The sequence below is a fragment of the Physeter macrocephalus genome, chromosome 15, assembly GCF_002837175.3.
Source record: "Physeter macrocephalus isolate SW-GA chromosome 15, ASM283717v5, whole genome shotgun sequence".
NCBI classification, from domain to species: Eukaryota; Metazoa; Chordata; class Mammalia; order Artiodactyla; family Physeteridae; genus Physeter; species Physeter macrocephalus.
This window is the reverse complement of record NC_041228.1, coordinates 67,499,431-67,520,547: the sequence shown is the minus strand read 5'-3', so window position 1 is coordinate 67,520,547 and position 21,117 is coordinate 67,499,431. Positions and strand designations below refer to the sequence as shown.

Sequence of the window (21,117 nt, the reverse complement as noted above, 5' to 3'; positions counted from 1 at the left end):
TGTATGCATATACATAAAGGAGTACCTAATAATTAATTGAGCTGTTTTATGCACATCATTTAGCATAGTATGTACTCCATAAATGTTAGCCATTATTATTCATGTATATTGGATTCTTTTAATATAGTAATATATTAACTACTTCTTAGCTTCTAAATTCACAAAAAAACCTCAGAAATGTTATGGACATACTAACTGGTGTTCTTACTGATTTAATTTTTGAGAAATAAATGTTATGAATTTGAACTAAAATGCATTTTTTCACTACAGCTTTTGTCAGTTGCATAAATTAGGTCTCAGTGAAAATTTTCTTTGGAAAGGATTTCTTCTTATTAAAAAAACAAGTTAAAGTTGCTTGGTTAGCTAACGTAGAGAGAAGCTAGCACAGGGATGTCCAGGTCTGCAGAGCTTTGGCATGGGACGATTGGTGCAAATGTGACTCCCGTCTTTCTGGGAGTCCCTTCAGACCTCTGACTTGGTTACTCAGATTTGCATGCGTTCTCATCACTCCAGTTATTCCTAGTCCTGGTTTTGGAATCCCGAGGGTTTCTTTGTTTTAAGAGTCAGAAGGATAGTGATATTAAGAGAAATATATCAAGTTAAGTGGTTGTTCTAAATCAACTCCTTTCTGGTTAAGGATGACCTCAGGTGACCTCACAGATAGGAACATGGACATATCCTTGCTTAGGAAGAAAGAGGTCGATTCAGAGCATCTTCGAGAAGTGGAGGAATGACATCTTTTCCCTTTTTTGGAAGATTATCTTCACAAAGAAACAGGAGAAAACTACTTGTGTAGTAGATATATTGGTGTTGATGGTTTTCTTTGTTGTACCATTGGCTGAAAAATTGAGCTGGTATTCTGGGATAATCTGCAATGGTTTTATTTATTCAGAGAAAAACATTAGGGGATTAGGCCTTGTGTTCAAGAAAAGATACGTTGGTCTTATTTGTGGAACTTGGAATTATTGGGTTGGCCAATGAGCACAAGGTTCATAGCAAGTAACTGAGAGATTATTACTAGTCATTTCTCCTGCTGTCTCACATTATCTAAATTCCAGAGATACCCACTGGGCACATAGACTGCAGGCTGCCTTCGCCACTTCACATAATTTACAAATAATTCTACACTTGAGAGTCTCTGCAGAAGCCTACGTATCTCCTTTATGGATTTGTGATCCAGCATAACTATTTAAGCCTGATCTTGGGAGTGATGTAATGTGCATTCTTTTGGTGTGTGTTCTATAGAGTGTGAGTATTTTGAATGCAGGGTCAAAGTTTATGGCAGAATTTTCAACAATAACAGACATCAAGAGAGTATAACAACTGCATATTTTCCCACTGTATGTTAAGAATTAAGAAAATTCTTTTAAAGACTTGCCTCAGGATCTCTGTAATTGTTTTAATTACATGATGATGGCAACTGTAGTAAAGAAACAAATGACTAATTAAAAAGTAATGCGGTCACAACTGTCTAGACAGTGGGTGAAGATGTTTAATTTTGTGCTTCTAAACAAGACCTTTTATAAGATTAAAGATTACTCTAGTTTTGATATCCTGAATGGAAAAAAAAAATAAAAATAAAATAAAAGCAAAAAGAAAGCTGTTGAAGGGTATATGGAAGTTCATTGCAGAGAATGAACCTGAGTTGTTGGCAAACACAGCATAAATTCCTCCTTTAATGATGGAGTATTGTGGAATTTATAAATTGTTTATTTTACTAGAGTATAAGACTATTTTAAAAATTTTCTTTATGACATTTTTATAGTTTCTCAAAAAATATTAGAAAATAAGGAACTTAATTTGTTTTTGAAATTATAGGACATATTCATTTAAATATTTACTATTCTTTTAAAGACTCTAGGAAAATGAAATCAACATATAAAGATGTCCTCCTTTTGGAGCAAAACTCAAACTTATAAAAAAATTACATGCAGTAGGTGAGATATTTGACAATTGCAAAGGAGACGCCTAATTTAGTTTTTTTGAAAAAACATCATTTTGAGGGAAAAATTAAACTGACTGCAAAGTGTGCAGGGGGTGATGCTTATTCATTGATTCAGCCTTTTGTTTTTGATCTTAATTTGGTGGAGTTTGTGATGTCACTTCTGAAATTGGCTCTCACGGACTTTGCAGTTTTCATTTCCTGGTCAGTCTGAACCTGCTGTCCCAGAAAGCTGAAGATCAAAGGGCGGTTTGTTTTTTGTGTATAAACAGGAGTTGCTGAAGCGGACTCCAAGGAAACACAGTGACTACACAGCAGTGATGGAAGCCCTCCAAGCCATGAAAGCCGTCTGTTCCAACATCAACGAGGCCAAGAGGCAGATGGAGAAGTTGGAAGTTTTAGAGGAGTGGCAGTCTCACATTGAAGGCTGGGAGGTACAGTCACTGTACTCAACAACTGAGCTTAAAATAGTTTTGTTATGTCTTATACTGTGCGTAGAGTTACTGGCATTGGATGGAACCATAAATGGTCATTTTCCTAGGTAATGCTAGAGGGCTCTACTTCTGAAAAGTGCTGTCATTATCCTTTTTATTTTTTATTTATTTATTTTTTTTTGTGGTATGCGGGCCTCCCTCTGTCATGGCCTCTCCCGTTGCGGAGCACAGGCTCCGGACGCGCAGGCCCAGCGGCCATGGCTCACGGGCCCAGCCGCTCCGCGGCACGTGGGATCCTCCCGGACCGGGGCGCGAACCCGGTTCCCCTGCATCGGCAGGCGGACGCGCAACCGCTGCGCCACCAGGGAAGCCCCATTATCCTTTTTAAATATCTTTAAAGGGGCAGTTAATTGACTTAACTTCAACCTGAAAGCTTTACGGTAGAGCCAGTCAAAACTGTGTGTGTTATAAGCTTAGGTAGTTCAGTATTTGTGCATCATGACAAACCTTCCTCCTGTCTTAACTTTGATCAGTAGTACGTAATCGTAGCCTGAGTCCTGGAGAGAGTAAAGAAGGGGAGTAAGGCTCCAAACCTGTGCTGTGATATTATTATTTTCAGACTCTAAGTTAGGTATTTGATGATGAATTTCATTTTAAGCCCACTTCGTCTCTCTAAGTTTGAATTTCTTCATTTCTAACATGAAGGAACTGGCCATGACATGATTTTTAAGGTCCATTCAAGATGAAAAATTTTATGGTTTCATGATTCGCTAAACAAAGATTTTTTAAAATGACAAAAAAGCAAATGAAGAGTGATATTCAGAATCTGTAATATGTTTTCAGCTATGGTAATTTTGTATCCCAGTTATTTCATGGAGTTGGAGCCCTATATTACTTTAGCACTATATAAAGAATAAACTAAAATTCTTTCTTTAAATTGACTTAATTTAGATGATCAAGAGCTTTCAACTAGGATAATTTCTTATGGTTATAAAGTAAGCAATTAAGATAATATTTTTAAAGTGTAAAGAAGATTTAAAATGTCCAACCAAATATTGTATCACACAAATCAAGGGGATTGCTTTTATCTTTAGGGCTATATAATTGGCTGATTCATTTCTTATCTTCAATATGTTGGTTTCCATTTAGATATAACCTTACATCCATTCAGATTTGCAAAGAAACCTCAAACATTGACCCCAGGGAATGCTCCTATTTATCCATTCTTTGCCATGAATCTTTTAAAATGCTAACTGACTTAGTTTCCACCTCATCTATATTCTTTCATTTCAAGTGTTCAGGGTGACTCCTTATTTCAGCATGAATGCTACTTATTTCAATCAATTAAAATGGTTGTGTGTTTTACAGTTGATTCATGATGATAATTCCTTTCCTGGGGGCAGTTGTCTTGCTGGGCTGAGAAAAATAGATGAAAGTTTGCTTTTGCCATTCTGTTGTCACTCAAACATCAGAAGAAAAACCAAACTTGTTTTAAATTGCAGGATTTGTCAGTGACTTCTGCCAGGCCTTTGACCAAAATAAAACTTTTATAAGACTCTTTTAGGTTCTCTAGGGAAACGGAATCTGTCATAATTTTGTTTCCTCCTCAGGTATCAGTATATCCTAAAAATTGAGTCTCCTTTAGAAATGGGAGAATCCTTAAAAAGTGTTGCTATTTCTTCCACTGTTCATGGCCAGTTACTCAAAGGAAGAATGCTGTGTGGTCCATGCAATGTCATTTGTAGCCTGTAGCGGTGGGTGCTTCAGCCTCACCAGCCTCGGTGGGTTTACAGCACTTGGAGTGGGAGAGAAAAATGGAGCCTGGGGACAAAGGAGACTGGTGAGAGGAAATCTGATGTGACCACAGTTCCGGTGGGCACAGGGGAGATAAAATGAGGGTCGGGTTCCAAAAAGAGAGGCAACGCAAATTCTACTTGAGTAGGGTTTGAAAATGAGTGCATAAGACACAGCCATACAGTGACTTGGGAGTTTGGGTACTTTGAGGGAATGCAGCTTGGAGCAGGGTCCAGCCAGTTGACTGGAAGCTTGTGATAAGAACCTGATTTCACATCTCAGTCCACCACCTTGGAGAGATGGGGAAAAGCTGTTATAGTACTCAGGCCTGGTCCCTTCTGGAAAGTTTAGGAGGAACTGCTATCTGGTAAGTCTCCAAAGGTGCACAAATCAAAGCGAGGGATGCGGCCATATAGGATGAATTCAGGCCCTGGAAGGGAGTGGGAGTGGTTAGGGCTTTCTGTGAATTGCTAACAGGGATTATTGCTCAGCTTACAGGCAGCTTTATGTATGTTCAGAGAGACTCTCGTGAGGTTAAGACAAGGCCAAGGACAGATGTCTTATGGCATGACAGTCACAGAACAGAGAGTTCCTTCAAGAGTTTTGGAGGTTAGCAGCCTTGAGCTAATGTTGGGTAACAGCTCTCTAACTCCTTCCAGGAGTGCCTGCAGACCTTTTAGGACTATCTGAGAGTTGACACTCTTGCTCCAGTAACTAAAATTCTCTTGAATGGGGATCTGAGTCTGATATACCATGACTTTGCATTATTTCCACTTCTGGTGGATTATTAGTTCAAGCATGTCACTTAATTATCTAGGGTCTTATTTCCCCAGTCATCAAATGAAGGGGAGTAAAATCTCTCAGGTAACTTGCCTCTCTGGTATTTTGTGCTGCTAAATTATCATTACATTCCTTTATATTGAATTTAAGTAAATAAGCGATTGAAATTTATTGTTCTCAAATCATATGATATTATGAAAAAAGCCTGGCTTTTGTGCAGGTTTGGTTTCCAGTCTGGACCCTTAATATGGGGATGAAGCACCAGATCTCTTCGATGTACAGTTTGGGTTATTACAGGGGCCAATGAAATAAATGAAAGTGCTTTGAACACTGTAAAAGGCTCTGCAGATAAGAGGTAGTATTTTTTTTTTTTTTTTTTTTTTGCGGTACACGGGCTTCTCACTGTTGTGGCCTCTCCCGTTGCGGAGCGCAGGCTCCGGACGCGCAGGCTCAGCGGCCACGGCTCACGGGCCCAGCCGCTCCGCGGCACGTGGGATCCTCCCGGACCGGGGCACGAACCCGTGTCCCCTGCATCGGCAGGCGGACTCTCAACCACTGCGCCACCAGGGAAGCCCAAGAGGTAGTATTTTAAAGCTTTGGTTCAGCCGTTAGATGTTACCCTTGAGAAATCCCCTTCACTTGTCTAATTCATGCACCTAACTACTGAAAAGGTTATGTTACTTAAGGTTATATGGTCCCAAGCAACAGAAACTAAAAGGAAAATTAAAAGATATTGAGTAGCTCATGGAATCAATAGAAAAGCTACCCTCTCAGACTCGAAAGGGTGTCTAGGCAGTTGAAGCTCTTTGGTGGTCTTATCAATGCCCTAGCTAAAATGAATAGGCGCTAGTCATTTTTTCCATCCTTACATTACTCCATTCAAGATTCAAGATCAAAATCCGAGATTCCACTAATTTTGCATGGGTCCATTTGCTCAGGGGAGGGCAGGGGCCCTTGATTGTCCATCAACCAATTTCCTTTTGGGGAAATGCTGATCTTCCATTGTAGGCAATCCTGGTGAGTCTCTTTTAAAAGTTTGCTGAAGTATTGGGTTGGCCAAAAGGTTCATTCGGGTTTCCCCTTAAGGTGTTATGGAAAAAGCCGAACTAACTTTTTGGCCAACCCAGTACTATAATCCCCATGACACAGCTTTTTTAAATGAGGGCTATATAACTTAACCAAATTCTTACAACTAACAGAGGGCAGAGTTTAATTTGAAAATAGGCAGACTGATTCTAAAGTTTATATTCCTTATCACCATGTGATATTATATCCACTCAGATACAAATTTAGCACATTCTTTACATGAAGTTGGGTCTTCTGCTTGCCCTTTAAAAAGTGAGTTGATAGTAGAAATTAGGCTTTCGGTCAGCGTTTACATAGTGACTCTACCACAGAAGATCTGTAGTTTATTGCTCATATTTGAAGTTCTGCCTTTGATTAGTTTTATTTATTATATCTCAGTCATATATCTTATCCAACATTTAAAACATTCCACCACATATTCTGCTGAAGGTAATTGTAGGGCAACGATCCATGTTCTTGGAAACAAGTTTGTTAGCTGTTTAATCAGAGTGACCGATTCATTTCTTAGAACAGGACCATTCTCATTCTTAGTCTGCTTTTGGATGATCGATAGTATTGTCATGATAACTGTAATTCTTTGGTGTCATACTGAAGGTTGATAAGGGAGTATCAGTAAACATTATGTCATTTAGTTATTCAGCATTATGTCCTTGATAGGCCTGTTTGGGACTGATCTCTCAAATCTGGAAAAAAAATCACAATAAGAGAGTGGGAATTATTAATATATGAAGGTGTTGGAAGACATAAGATCAGGATAATTTTTGTGTTTTAGGAAGTAAAAAGAAACAGGATTGAAATTTGACACCTCTTGATTACCTTTTTACATGGAGAAATACAGTGCTACAAGACCATTTTAAAATCACCTCTTGTTGGTTTTGGAATCTCTTTGCTGCTTACATTTGATTAAGTTTGTGTCTGACAGTGTATTGACCTCAAAGTAATGTTCTCTTGTTATTTTATGAGTGTGAGTCTTCCATAGGTTGTGATGAGACCTGATTCTTTTTGTCCTCTCTACAAGGTGATTTGGTAGATACAAATTTGTCTACTACCTTGAGGTTGAATTGATTTATAGATGGCTCTTGTTATTTAAGGTTAAGTGGTTTAGGAAGACAACTATTGAAAGTGAATCCACTTAGAAAGGAGACCAAAATTTTATAAAAAGTGAGAGAGGAGGAAAGTTTGATTGGGACTTTATCATGGTAAAATGAAAAGTTATATTATTAGTTTGTTTTAGCTTATCTAATATGTAACAATTTAGGTTTTTATTTCAGTTAATAATTTGAATCTCAAAAAGAGTGAATCAAATGCTTAGTCTTTTTTGGGGTGGGTGGGGACATACATTTTATGACAAGACTCTATGATGAAACAATATGATATTCTTCATTTCATGTTTGACTTTCCTAGTATTTTAAAAAGATTTTTTTGAAAGAATATTCAAATGCTTCATTAATTTTCTCAAGAGACTCCTTTGGTATTGAAACTGTTCTCTTATGAAACACCTATCTCATTGTCATTCTAGTCATTTTTCTTTTCTTCCATCATGAATGGGTCTAGCTCTGATAGACCTTCATCTGCCAATGCCTTGTAAATGTGTGAGTGGGGAAGTTCCAAGGCCTGTCATCTTTTATCTTTTCCAAGATTATGGTTTCTCTCTGCAGTCAGTCTGTGTTTTTCTGATACTGACATTCAGCATTTAGTTGACCAGATGAGTTAGATAGACCCTGGTGTGAAGCAGGGAGAGCTGATACTGGGGTCAGATAATTAGTGAGCAGTTTCATTTGACAGTGATTTTTGCCACCTCATAGCTGTAAGACATCAGTCATGAACCCTTATGCAACTTACATTAAGAAAACGTGTTGACATAAAAAAGATGTACCCTTTCAAACAGTCTAGATACGGTTTAGCAATATTATTTTTATTGGGTTTATTGAGAGGAGGGGATTTGTTCTATTATTACAGTTCTTCCTAAATCATGATTGCAATGTTTGAAGAAACATTGGAAATTAGAAAAAAGCCATAACATAAACATACATGCTTCTGATTGTCTTTTTTGGCTATTATCATCTTCTGAAAGCTTGCTTTGGCATCTAATGTGTCCCCTTATGAAATTCATCATGCTTCCACCTTACATTTTGTGATGATGCTTTGAAATTCATTTTTCATGTATGCTGACCATATAATTGGCAGCCCATTATATACCTCAAATTATAGATTCAAAAATTGTTCAACTTCTTAAATTAGACTCTGAATTGTTATTATTTTCTTGCTGGATCTTATAACACGAGACACACAAAAAGAAGTGGACCTTGTGGTGAGGAGTGTTGCCCACATGGACGCCTCTGGGTCCCATTGTGTATGTCAGAAGTCACTGTTGGATCCATCCATTCGATTGCTCTCTTAACCATATTGGGAAGTGATATTTAAGTGGTGTCCTTCATAAATTTGACAAAGAAAATTACTGGAAAATGATTGAAACCTGAAACCACAGCATGGAATGAACTGTATGAATAAATGTTTAATAATAAACGTACATAATCATAAACACACACAGCCATCATCCCTGATATTCATCACTGTTAATTCATGCCAACTCTCATTTTATTAATGTTAAATTATAGCTGTGATCACACAGCATTTAATTCTGTGTTTACATTATCTGTTTCTCCACTAGTATATGTGTTTCTTGGGAGCAGGGGTCATGTCTCATGTTATGGGTCCCCAGCATCTAGGACAGTGTCTGATACATAGCTGGTTGACTGGTAATCGAATGCAGATATAATTACCTCGAGTTATGTATTAATTGTCATTGTCTTCTCACTATGTTTTTGGCGCCTTTGGTTCATGGCAGTGATTCTGATGTGGTTCTGTTCAGAGTCCAATATTTGTTTCATTATCCTGCTACTTTGATGTTCTCTAATCCTCTTTAGCATCCTGTTCTTGTTTATGGTTCACAAATGTACCATGCAAGATTTTTCACTTTTTTGTATTAAAGTTGAACACCCTGCAAGTGTTTGAAATTCAGTCTTTGTAAAGTCTTTGTAAATTTCTGTAGCACAGGTCCTGTTTCCTCTGTCTAATGGTGGGTTTCCCTTACTACATTTCACCCTTCGCACTGCTGGGCAGTGGTGACGGAGGAGGAATAAATAGGTTTGCACAGCTTGGGGTAGAAAGAGAGAAGCTTTTGGAATGAGAGGATCCTGGTGGGTACATCTCCCACCACTGGTCACAGTTATTTATTTATGATTACTTCTTACCTTGACCTACCAGTTAACCTTCCTTTCCTGGTCTAATAAAAGCAGTCAGGATTAGAACCATGCAGGTAATTTCCTAGTTGGAGTTTTGCTGTATTTAATTCTACATATGTAATTCATCACAAGCAAACAGTCTCTGATTTTTACATGGTAAATGTAGCTTTCTAAAGGGAAATTCAAATTAAAAATGATAAGTCATATTGGTGATAAAAGTATATTATTTTGGCTATTTCAAAAACCTATTATGTACATTTTATATATAAATTTTTATTGAGGTATAGTTGACATACAATTTTATGTTACTTTCTGGTGTAGGACATAGTGATTTGACATTTGTATACATTGTGAAATGATCGCTACAATAAGTCTAGTTACAATCTATCACCATACAAAGTTAATACAATACTATTGACAGTATTCCCGTGTGGTACAGTACATCCCCATAACTTATTTATTTTATAACTGCACGTTTGTACTCCTTGATGCCCTTCACCCATTTTGTCCCCCTCCACGACCACCCTCCCCTCTGGCAACCACCATCTGTTCTCTGTATTTGTGAGCCTGGGTTTTGTTTTATTTTGTATGTTTGTTTGTTTTATTCTTTAGATTCCACATATAAGTGAAATCTTAGGCATTTGTCTTTCTCCCTCTGACTTACTTCACTTAGTATAATACCCGCCCAACATCCATTCATGTCGCAAATGGCAAGATTTCATTCTTTTTTATGGCTGAGTAGTATTCTATTACATATACATATACCATCTCTTCTTTATCCTTTCATCCATTGATGGAAACTTAGGTTGTTTCCATATCTTGGCTATTGGATATAATGCTGCAATGAACATAGGGGTTCCTAAGTCTTTTCTGAATTAGTGGTTTTGTTTTCTTGGGTTAGGTACCTAGTAGTGGAATTGCTGGATCATACAGTGGATCTATTTGTAATTTTTTGAAGGACCTCCATACTGTTTTTTTTTATAGTGGTTACACCAATTTACATTTCCACCAACAGTGTACAAAGGTTCCTTTTTCTCTACTTCCTTGCCAACACTTGTTATTTCTTGTCTTTTTGTTAATCGTCCTAGTCCTGACAGGTGTAAGGTGATATCTAAATAGAGAGCCCAGAAATAAACCCACAGATAGATGGTCAATTAATTTATGACAAAGGAGGCAGGAATATGCAATGGGGGAAAGGACAATCTCTTCAACAATGGTGTTGGGAAAGCTGGACCATTATCTTATGTGACATACAAAAATTTACTCAAAATATATTAAAAACTTGAATGTAAGACCGGAAAACATAAAGCTCTTGGAAGAAAACTTAGGCAGTAAGCTCCTTGACATCATTCTTAGTGACGCTTTTTTGGATCTGACTCCAAAAGCAAGGGAAACAAAAGCAAAAAAAAAACAAAAAAACAAATGGGAGTTATCAAATAAAAAGCTTCTCCACAGTGAAGGAAACCATCTATAAAATGCAAAGGCAACCTACTGAATGGGAGAAGATATTTGCAAATCATATACCCCATAAAGGGTTAACATCCAAAATATGTAAAGAACTCATACAATTCAATAACAATAACAACAGAAAAATCTGATTAAAAATGGGCAGAGGATCTGAATAGACATTTTTCCAAAGAAGAAATATAGATGGCCAACAGACACATAACAAGACGCTCACTAATCATCAGGGAAATGCAAATCAAAACCACAATGAGATATCACCTTATTTTAGTTATTTTTTAAGGAATTGCTAAAAGACAGCAGGACTCTAAATCATATGGGTAAAAACATTATTTAAAAATATCTTCATTAAATATGTACAGATACACATTACATTATATGTAATGGCTTTAGGGTAGTTCAAAATTAATGATTTACACAAAGCCCTCTTATTTTTTAAAAACAGTTCTTTCACACCTTCCCTCTCAAATGTTGGTTTGATGATATATCACTACACTGTTAAAATAGCTTATTTTCTTGGGCACTTTTTTCTTCATGATCACAATTCTTTCACAATACCATTATCTGCTGCCTCTGACATCTACAAAGTGACCCATGAAACAGTCTACAAAGCTAATTTAATAAAATAAACACGCTTTTTAAAATTTTAGAACTAGGAGTGGCCAACTTGCTGGAGATTTATATTAGGAGAAAATGTTTAACACATTGCCTGGCACATTGTAGAAATATTAAAAACCTGACTTTAGTATTCCTCTAGATCACAGTGTTTATTATATATGGTTGCTCAATGACTAAATTTGTATTGGCCAAAGAATAGATATCTAGATTTAAAAATTAGCATCATTTTTCAAAATGAAGATAAAATACTACCCAGGTAAAGTAACATTATACAGATTTTAATGAATATTCGGTGATGATGAAATGTACCATAGGTGTAACTGTGATCCGTAACATATGATAAACATCTTTTCTGTTCTGGGCTCTGGGAAGCAGCTGGGACTACCTGGCAGAGCCCTGTGCTCACCTTCATCTCCATGTTAGCAGGGTTGCTGTACTGTGCACTTGAGCGCCTGAGCTCAGGCTTCCAAAGCAGTGTTGCTTCAAGTGTTGACAGAATACGACAATGTATCAGAATCTACTGGAATGGTCTGGGACCTACCCCAGATGTACTCAGTTTCCATCTGTGAGGATAGTGCCAGGGAACCTAAAAGTTTTTAACAGTCCCATCAGGTGTGTCTTCCAAACTCTGAAATTGGAGCACCATTGTCTTAGAGGCTTTGCCCTCTTCCGGTAATCTGCCCAGCTTGTTTTATTGCTTCCACATGTTTTGTTTTCTAGCTAATTTGTCTGACATGCTCATTTTGATAGACTCTAGTGCTCTTGACTGTTTCCTGGCAATCTGATGTTTGTAATCATTCAATTTCAGTCGTTCAATTTCAATTTTGTAGCTTCGCTTCTTTATCCCTAACCCCAGAAACTCTCTTGCCATTTCTAGATAATGAAAAAAAATTGCACGTAATTTTCAAAATATCATAAACCTCATGCATTTCACAGACAAAGCTGTGAGGTTTTGTTTTTTCCACTACAGAGAAAGGTAGATTATATCATGTAAGTGAGGGAGAAATATGACACATTAGTCAAAAACAGACATTTATTAAGTGTCTGCTTGCAGATAGGATGAATTTGAAGAGAGAGGCATATCGTGATTACACGAGAGACTGTATCTACACTTGGCCAAATTTTCTTCAATATTTATAATAATGTATGTACCTGTGTTTCAAAAATTTTTAATGATTTTTAGTCACCATTGTCGTGGAAATAATACACAGATTAAATCATGGTAAAATCAAAGACACAGTGGACATTCTTTTAGAATGAGGTTTTTAGACAAATCTGTATGTTTTGACACAGATTTTTTTAAGTACCTAAGCATTTCCCTAGGAATTATTTAAATTATTCATGAAGATATATCATGTGATGATAGTAGATTACTATGGTAGAAGATAGTAAAGGTGATACTGTATTAATTGTTGAAGTCTGCTGTTAAATATTAAAGACACATCAGCTCAGTAATAGAAACGTCTCAGTAGGATTTAGTAAAGTGTGTGTTATGTGTGTATTGTAAGATATACTTTGTATATTTGTGGCAATATGGGCCTGATGTCCTTACCCCATAAAATTGCATTAATTGATAATTAAGCAGATGCTTTGAGTTGCTTATGAAAAGAAGTGTTCACCTCGAAGAGGTCAATTAATCTTATTCTGAGTTTTGATCAGGAGCTAGGAGCTGATGGGAACTTATGGTGATGCCTTCAATATAATGTATCTGTATATTAGTGAGAGTTTTGAGAGCTTGCTGTGATATCAATCTGGATTAAATGAATCAAAAGTCAAGCTATTCAAGTATAGGCTAGAGGAAAGAGACCTGGGAGCATTTTGAATCAATTGTAGGATGGGCTTGCCATAAATATGCTAATATAACCTTATGCTAAATTAATATATATGTATTGTAGGGGACTAGAGAAATAATAGTATCACTGCTATATTCTTCATTTGCTAGCTCACATCCAAATGATTGTATTCACTTCTGGAGGTGTTCATGTTAAGGGAAACCCTGACAAACTGGAGAAGGTCCAGAGGAGATCTAGCAGGATCTTCCAGGTTTCTGAAATCAAGCCATATGGTCTAAAGGCAACGGTGTTACAGAGCCTGGAAGGCAGAAGAAAGCATGTTAGCTATGTTCAGATATTGGTCAGCCTTTCACGAAGAGGATGTCCACCCACCCCTAGGAGGAAAAATAGCGAGTGAAAATCATGGTAGATTTTGGCTCTTCAGTAAGAAAAACCTTTCTAATAATTAGACTAAATAAAGAAATGGACTATCTTATGAAGGAAGCAGCTTAATTTTACTGGAAGTTTCCAAATACAAGCTGGAAGGCCTTTTTTTGTCAAGGCAGGAGTCAGTGTTCTCTGAGGCAACAAGATGTGTCCACCCTCAATAACCTGAGAAATAGCATTGTCTTTAATGAATTAAACCATAAAATCAACATAGAGTGAAACACAGCAGAGATCAGAAATAAAGGAAGGAACGTTGCAGAATCAGATCACCTTCAGTGCTAGTAATCATAATTGTAATAGCCTTTATTGAGTCCTTTCTATGCGTTAGGCATGTGCTGGGAGTTTTGCATATATTGCTTTATTAATTTTCACTCTGACTGTATACATTAAGCCCGATTATCCCTTTTCTACAGTGGTTTGAAGGCATATGAACATAGCTACAGAATCAAAGGAGCCAATCAGATGTTTGACTTGTTGGCATTGAAAGTAGAGAAAAGAGAGAAATGTCTAGGAGGGAGAGGCGCACAGAGAGACAGACAGACTTTGGACAGTCTTGTCCGGGTGGTAGATAGAGTCTCCTAGCCCAGTGCTTACAGCAACTCCCCTTAAATCCACCTCGCCAAGATTCTTTCTGTTGATGTTTGGCTTTCCAAATGGGTTAAGTTTACAAAGGGAGATTGTGTTAGCCATACTCATGGGACCATTCAGCGTGTATGTCAGTTATCATCAAGAATAATATATCCGCTTTCTATTTTACACATTGGTCCCCATGAGTTCTTCTTGGACAGTATCTCCCCTGAGGCTGTATATGAGGATGGACTAAATGGCCTCTAGCCATTATAGGTCACTCACATTCACATTAAATTCTCCTTATATTTATTAACAAAGATAATAACCACAAACAAGTCAGAAAATATATTGTTAGTAATTCTTTCATTTAGGAATACATCTATAAACAGATACCTACATATTTAATTTGGGAAACTTACTTGGAAGACTGGTTAATATGAAAATTAGCCTAATATTGGCAGTAACCCTTTATAATGTAATGAATTATTTTCCTGCCTTGGCACTTATGGGCTGCTGTATGGAATAGTCTAAGGTGAAGTGTTTTGTACCTTTTGTAAAATTGCTACAAGTAAAGTCACTTTTCATAAGGTTGTGTAGGTCCCTTGTGCAAGAATCAATATGGTTTCCTTTTTTTTTTTTTTTTTTACATTTTTCACATTTTTAATACTATTGTATCTTAATTTTTTTCTAAGGGAGGATGGTATTCACTATAAATTAGAAATCATTGCCACTGAAACGGATTTATATTGATATTTGATGACATTTTTTGCTTAATTATCACATGACATGGTATATGAAATAGTGTAAATGTTTCAAAGATCTCCATTTCTATTTCTATATCTACCCTTTTGACAAAAGGAAAGAAGAGAGGGAAGTAATTAAAATTTAAAATGTGTTTGTAATATAGATAGCTTAACACGCTAACACTGTCTTAATTAACTTCTCTTTTGGGAAGTTTCTTATTATAGTTAAAAAATTTTTTTTTTATTTTTTAATTTAAAAAAAGAATTTTATTGACGTATAGCTGCTTTACAATGCTGTGCCAGTCTCTGCTGTACAGCAACGTGACTCAGTTATGCACATGTAGACAGTCTTTTTTTATATTCTTTGCCATTATGGTTTATCACAGGATGTTGAATATAGGTCCCTGTGCTGTACAGTAGAATCTTGTTGTTTATCCATTCTAAATGTAATAGTTTGCATCTTCCAACCCCAAACGTGAGTTATCCTTTTAATTTAAATTTTTGTAATTGATCAGAAAAACTATACCTATTGTTATGGTGAAAATATGAAATTAACATTAATGTTCTGAGTTTAAAATATCAAAAATTAAAATTAATGCATTAAGTTTAAAAAGAATCGGAAATATGTTCCCGGATTTAAAGAGACCAGGCATGTTTATCTTTAAAACAGAAGTAAGTATTCTTGAAGAGCACACTTAACAGATCTCTACTGAAAACTTCCTTGTTTTTGGTCCAACTCAGTGACTCAGGGCATTAGTTACGCTAGCCTAGGTTGTAGAAAAGAATAGCCTACAACATTTATAATGGCCCAAAATAGGTTTTTGATCAGCTTAAACAACAACTCAATGTGTGTGTTCTGCTCAGTGGACAGTTTTCCTTTTTTTAAAATAAATTTATTAATTTAATTTATTTATTTTTGGCTGCATTGGGTCTTTGTTGCTGTGCGTGGGCTTTCTCTAGTTGTGAGCAGGGGCTTACTCTTCATTGTGGTGCGCAGGCTTCTCACTGCGGTGGCTTCTCTTGTTGCAGAGCACGGGCTCTATGCGGTGTCTTCTCTGTTGCGGAGCATGGGCTCTAGGCCTGAGGGCTTCAGTAGTTGTGGCTCACAGGCTCTAGAGCGCAGGCTCAATAGCTGTGGTGCACGGGCTTAGTTGCTCCATGGCATGTGGGATCTTCCTGGACCAGGGCTTGAACTCAAAAATTAAAATTAATGCATTAAGTTTAAAAAGAATCGGAAATATGTTCCCGGATTTAAAGAGACCAGGCATGTTTATCTTTAAAACAGAAGTAAGTATTCTTGAAGAGCACACTTAACAGATCTCTACTGAAAACTTCCTTGTTTTTGGTCCAACTCAGTGACTCAGGGCATTAGTTACGCTAGCCTAGGTTGTAGAAAAGAATAGCCTACAACATTTATAATGGCCCAAAATAGGTTTTTGATCAGCTTAAACAACAACTCAATGTGTGTGTTCTGCTCAGTGGACAGTTTTCCTTTTTTTAAAATAAATTTATTAATTTAATTTATTTATTTTTGGCTGCATTGGGTCTTTGTTGCTGTGCGTGGGCTTTCTCTAGTTGTGAGCAGGGGCTTACTCTTCATTGTGGTGCGCAGGCTTCTCACTGCGGTGGCTTCTCTTGTTGCAGAGCACGGGCTCTATGCGGTGTCTTCTCTGTTGCGGAGCATGGGCTCTAGGCCTGAGGGCTTCAGTAGTTGTGGCTCACAGGCTCTAGAGCGCAGGCTCAATAGCTGTGGTGCACGGGCTTAGTTGCTCCATGGCATGTGGGATCTTCCTGGACCAGGGCTTGAACCTATGTCCCCTGCATTGGCAGGTGGATTCTTAACCACTGCGCCACCAGGGAAGTCCCAGTTTTCCTTTTTTGATACTTCAGGGACCCAGGCTCCTTCCCTCTTGTAGTTCCTTTCAACTTCCAATGGTAAGCACTTGTATTAAGCATCAGTTTTGTCACTAATATGACCTTGTGGGCACTCAATAAAGGTTATTTAATGAATGAGTTTGCCAATGCAGCTATTAATAACTGCGGCAAGAGGTCCTATGGAATGTTGTTCTCTTTACATAGATTTTTTTTCTTTTTATTTCTTCTTTTTTCTTCCTCTCCATCCTAGAAGTGAATACAGATGGCCCTCCGTTTTGCGGGTTCCGCATCTGAAGATTTAGCCAACTTCAGATTGAAAATACTCGGGAAAAATAATTCCAGGAAGTTTCAGAAACAAAACTTGCACCAGCAACTATTGGATAGCATTTACATTGTATTTGTAACTATTTACATAGCATTAACATTGTATTAGGTCTTAGAAGTAATCTTGAGATTATTTACAGTATACAGGAAGAGGATCATAGGTTATATACAAATACACCATTTTACTTAAGCGACTTGAGCACTCTCAGATTTTGGTACCTTTAGGGGTCTTGGAAGTGATCCCCCATGGATACAAAGGGATGACTGTATATAAATTGAGGCCTGCTAAACGTTGAGACAATTTCACGTACTTTGCTATCTGTTCATGGAGCTCTTTTTCCAGACCAGGGAAAGAAAGGAGGAGGATGAAAGGAATATTAGGGACATTAATGTTGTGAGTTAGTTTGAAATCCTCTCCTTTTTAGAGAGCAAAGGTGAAATGTGTCATATATGCTGTGTATGCATACATATATAAAACAGCTAAAAGGAGACATAGAATCTCTTAAGAGTAGCTGTATTTAGTGATACTGACCAGGAGGAGACTGGGAGGGAAGGATACCTACGTTCAGTTTATAGATATTTATACTATTTGAACTTTTATCCTGTCCATGTATTGCATCTTAAAATAAAAACAAACCACTTTTAAGGAGAAAAAAGAATTACACACGAAAGTTTCTGTTAAGTAATCAGACATTACTTTCTCTGTTTTTCCTGACTTAGGGGTCCAACATTACTGACACCTGTACTGAAATGCTAATGTGTGGAGTCTTATTAAAAATTTCTTCTGGAAATATTCAAGAACGGGTGTTTTTTCTTTTCGATAACCTTTTGGTGTATTGCAAACGAAAACACAGGTAAGAATATAGACAGGTAATAGTTCAGAAACTGTTTGTCCATCGCACAGGTTCAACCTTTCCTCTGTTCCCGGGAACTCATGACCTCATCAGTAAACTTCCACATACTCTTAGCTTCTCCTTGCACCTTGAAGAAAGGGAACGGGTTAGGATTAGAGCCAAGAGATAATTAAATTGCTGTCTCTCTATCTTAATGAGCTTTTTAAAAAATTCCTTTTTACCATCCGTGAAAATGAACCTGTTTATTTCTTGTAATATGCTCTTCTAAATTCTTTGTGTTTGGTAACAAGATTGGGATTAGTAAAAATGGGCTTTAGGAAGATCTAGAAGAAGCTGTTAATTCTACCTGTTTGAAACTCTTTAAAAAATTATAAGGTGATTCAAGTTGTTTAGGTGCAATTATTTTTTTCCCCAACTTTACTGAGTTATAATTGACAAATAAAATTGTAAGATAAAGTGTACAGTGCGATGATTTATGTATACATGGTGAAAGGATTTCCCCCATTGAATTAATTAACACATCCATCTAGGTGTGATTATTAAAGGCATCTGTTTGAGAATGAGATCTTTTCTTCATTAGAGTTATCTCATCCTTATATATATGCCTGCCCCCAAGGCCAAAGCTTTTGCAAAATTAACAGTGTACAAATGACGTGAACCTTCATGGTCTCATAGCTGTAATTGTTAAATAAAGTAAGCAATAGGAAAAGTTTTACAAAATTAAAATCATGCAGTTTAGCAAATAGCCTTAAAGTATGTATAATCAATGTGGACCAAATACATAGTGATTAAAAATGGAAATCACTAAATAAACCTATATGTCCATTCCCTTCCTGAATTGGAATGGTGTGAATATACCATCTGTTTCATTCATTTTAGAATACTTCATCTCCGTTACCATATACTTTCTAAGCTCTAAAGATCTTTCAGAGAATATGACTAAACTGAATCTTTTCTGAAACTTCCATAATTTTGTAATTATAGGAGCCAGGGACCAGTGATTTTACTTTAATTCTACAGCTACATTCTTTAAAGAGCAGAGTGCTGGATTAGGCACCCCAACTCTGGATATTTCTGATGCTATTCATTTTAGGAGAAACTAGTTTAAAAACAATTTATTGTGTGATATTAGATACATATAACATGATATTGCTTCCTGTGGCTTGTTTATGATATTTGTAAGATAGTATCACAGTGTATTGTCTTCTGCAGTTTACATTTTGTATACAATATGGTTTGTAAACTAGTTTGTAAACTGTATATCCCTGTGTGTAGCAATAAGTTATTCATTTAACTGCTGCATAAGAGTTCATTGGTTGAGGGACTTCCCTGGCAGTCCATTGGTTAAGACTCCACCTTCCAATGTAGCAGGCACGGGGTCAATCCTTGGTCGGGGAGCTAAGATCCCACGTGCTGCACAGTGCGGCCAAGGGAAAACAAAAAGATTTCATTGGTTGAATATATCGCAATTTAATTATTCATTCTCCTGTCAATGGACTTTAGGGTTGTTTCCAGTTTTTCTGCTATTGCGACATTACTGTACACATATCCTGGTGACCATTAAAATTCATCAGGAGGGAAGTCACAGAATCAAGTTATGCAAATACTCAACACTACAATATAGAGCAAAATTATTTTGAAACCAAAGGTTTTTCAATTTTGATACTTCAATAGGGTCATTTTCTGAAGGGACCAAAGATCTCTTTATTTAAGCTAAGTGTTACAGTATTGGTCAGACACTTAACTGGGATTTCATTTTGAGTATTAATATCTACAGGGCAAGAAAAATATAAAAAACGTGGACAGAGATCACAGCAAGATCACAAAGAAAATTAATGCTTTGGAAAATAGGACCCAAAGATAGATTGTGTAGTGTGTGTGTGTGTATACATATATATATATTGATTATAATATATAAAAATATATATAAACATGCCATAATTATTTGCCTGTGACTAAAACTGCTGTTGAGGATATTAAGCTTTGAAAAATATGACTGATTTTAAGTATGATGTACCAACTTATAAGAAATTCTTGTTTGCAAGACGCCATGACACTGTTTCCTCCCTGAGAGACAGTGCAGTTGCCTACATGTTATTCTACTCTGCATTCTTCTCTCTTTGGCCTCCAACGATGCCAACTTTCATAGCTACCTGGCCTGAATCCTTAATTTAAAGCAGTTATTTAGGCGTTCTACAAAGGACATTTAGAGGCTGCTTTCAAAATGAACATGGGCGTGCAGGATGGTGAAGGCCTGGGGCTGGCAGACCGTCAGTCAGATTAATCAATTTAGTTTTGTTTAGTGGTGATGAAGGATTATGAAGTTTTGATGAGGGTTTAGGACATGTAAGCTGGAATATGCTCTCTTTTCTAAAGGAACTCGGGGAGCATGATAGCACCTTGAGAATCCCCTCCCTTCACCTTCCTCTTCCACTCCAGGGCAGGTGCCACATGCAAAGGAGAGGAGGGAAGGGAGCACTGCATTAGTGTACTGGACATCTTAACTTTTGCTCGGTGTGTCTGTGTCACACAATACATTAATAATTATTTCAGTATATTCAATTGTTAGCAGACTTTTGTCAATGAGTCAAATTGAATAGTTCAGGTCAACTGAAGTCTCTTGAATGACTAGGTATTACTTAATCTTCTTGAATTATTTCTTAGAATCTTTCCTCTTTAATTTAATATATTTAAGAAACCCAGTTTTGAAAACACTATCCCCGAGTGTTCAATGATTCAAGTATAAATACGCATAACTGCCTAATTCATGATTACAGATGTTTATCTGTAAACCTGGATTTCTTTTTTTTACTTTGTGTTGCATAGGTTTTAAGATTAAAGGCTGGTACCATACACAAAATTTTGAAATGTTTTGGACTATTTTAAAAACAAATAAGATCTTTATGAAGGATTATAAATGTATTGAGAGACTTATCCCTCAAGTATACAGTTATCATATCATAAAAACAATATAGGGAAATATTTTATGGCCAGATAATGCTTAATAACCTCCAGCACAGTCAAATTTCTTTGAAGAAGGATCATAAATATGTATTAACTGAATTTCACCAGGGATTGAAAAAATGGGAATTACCAGTTGGTTACTGAAAAATGAGAAATGAAGGTGAAATCAGTCAAATGAAATTGTAAATAACCAACTTTTAGTGTC

General features: G+C 36.7%; 1 protein-coding gene across 4 annotated transcripts in view; it reads left to right on the top strand.

Annotated features, from left to right (window-relative positions):
• PREX2 (phosphatidylinositol-3,4,5-trisphosphate dependent Rac exchange factor 2) overlaps positions 1 to 21,117 on the top strand; it is a 351,708-nt gene that overhangs the window by 143,340 nt on the left and 187,251 nt on the right. For all 4 annotated transcript variants that reach the window (XM_007101594.4, XM_055091338.1, XM_024126953.3 and 1 more), the window contains exons 6-7: positions 2,215 to 2,376; positions 17,815 to 17,948. In XM_007101594.4, coding sequence (XP_007101656.1) covers positions 2,215 to 2,376; positions 17,815 to 17,948 — 296 coding nt within the window. The remainder of the gene's footprint in view (positions 1 to 2,214; positions 2,377 to 17,814; positions 17,949 to 21,117) is intronic.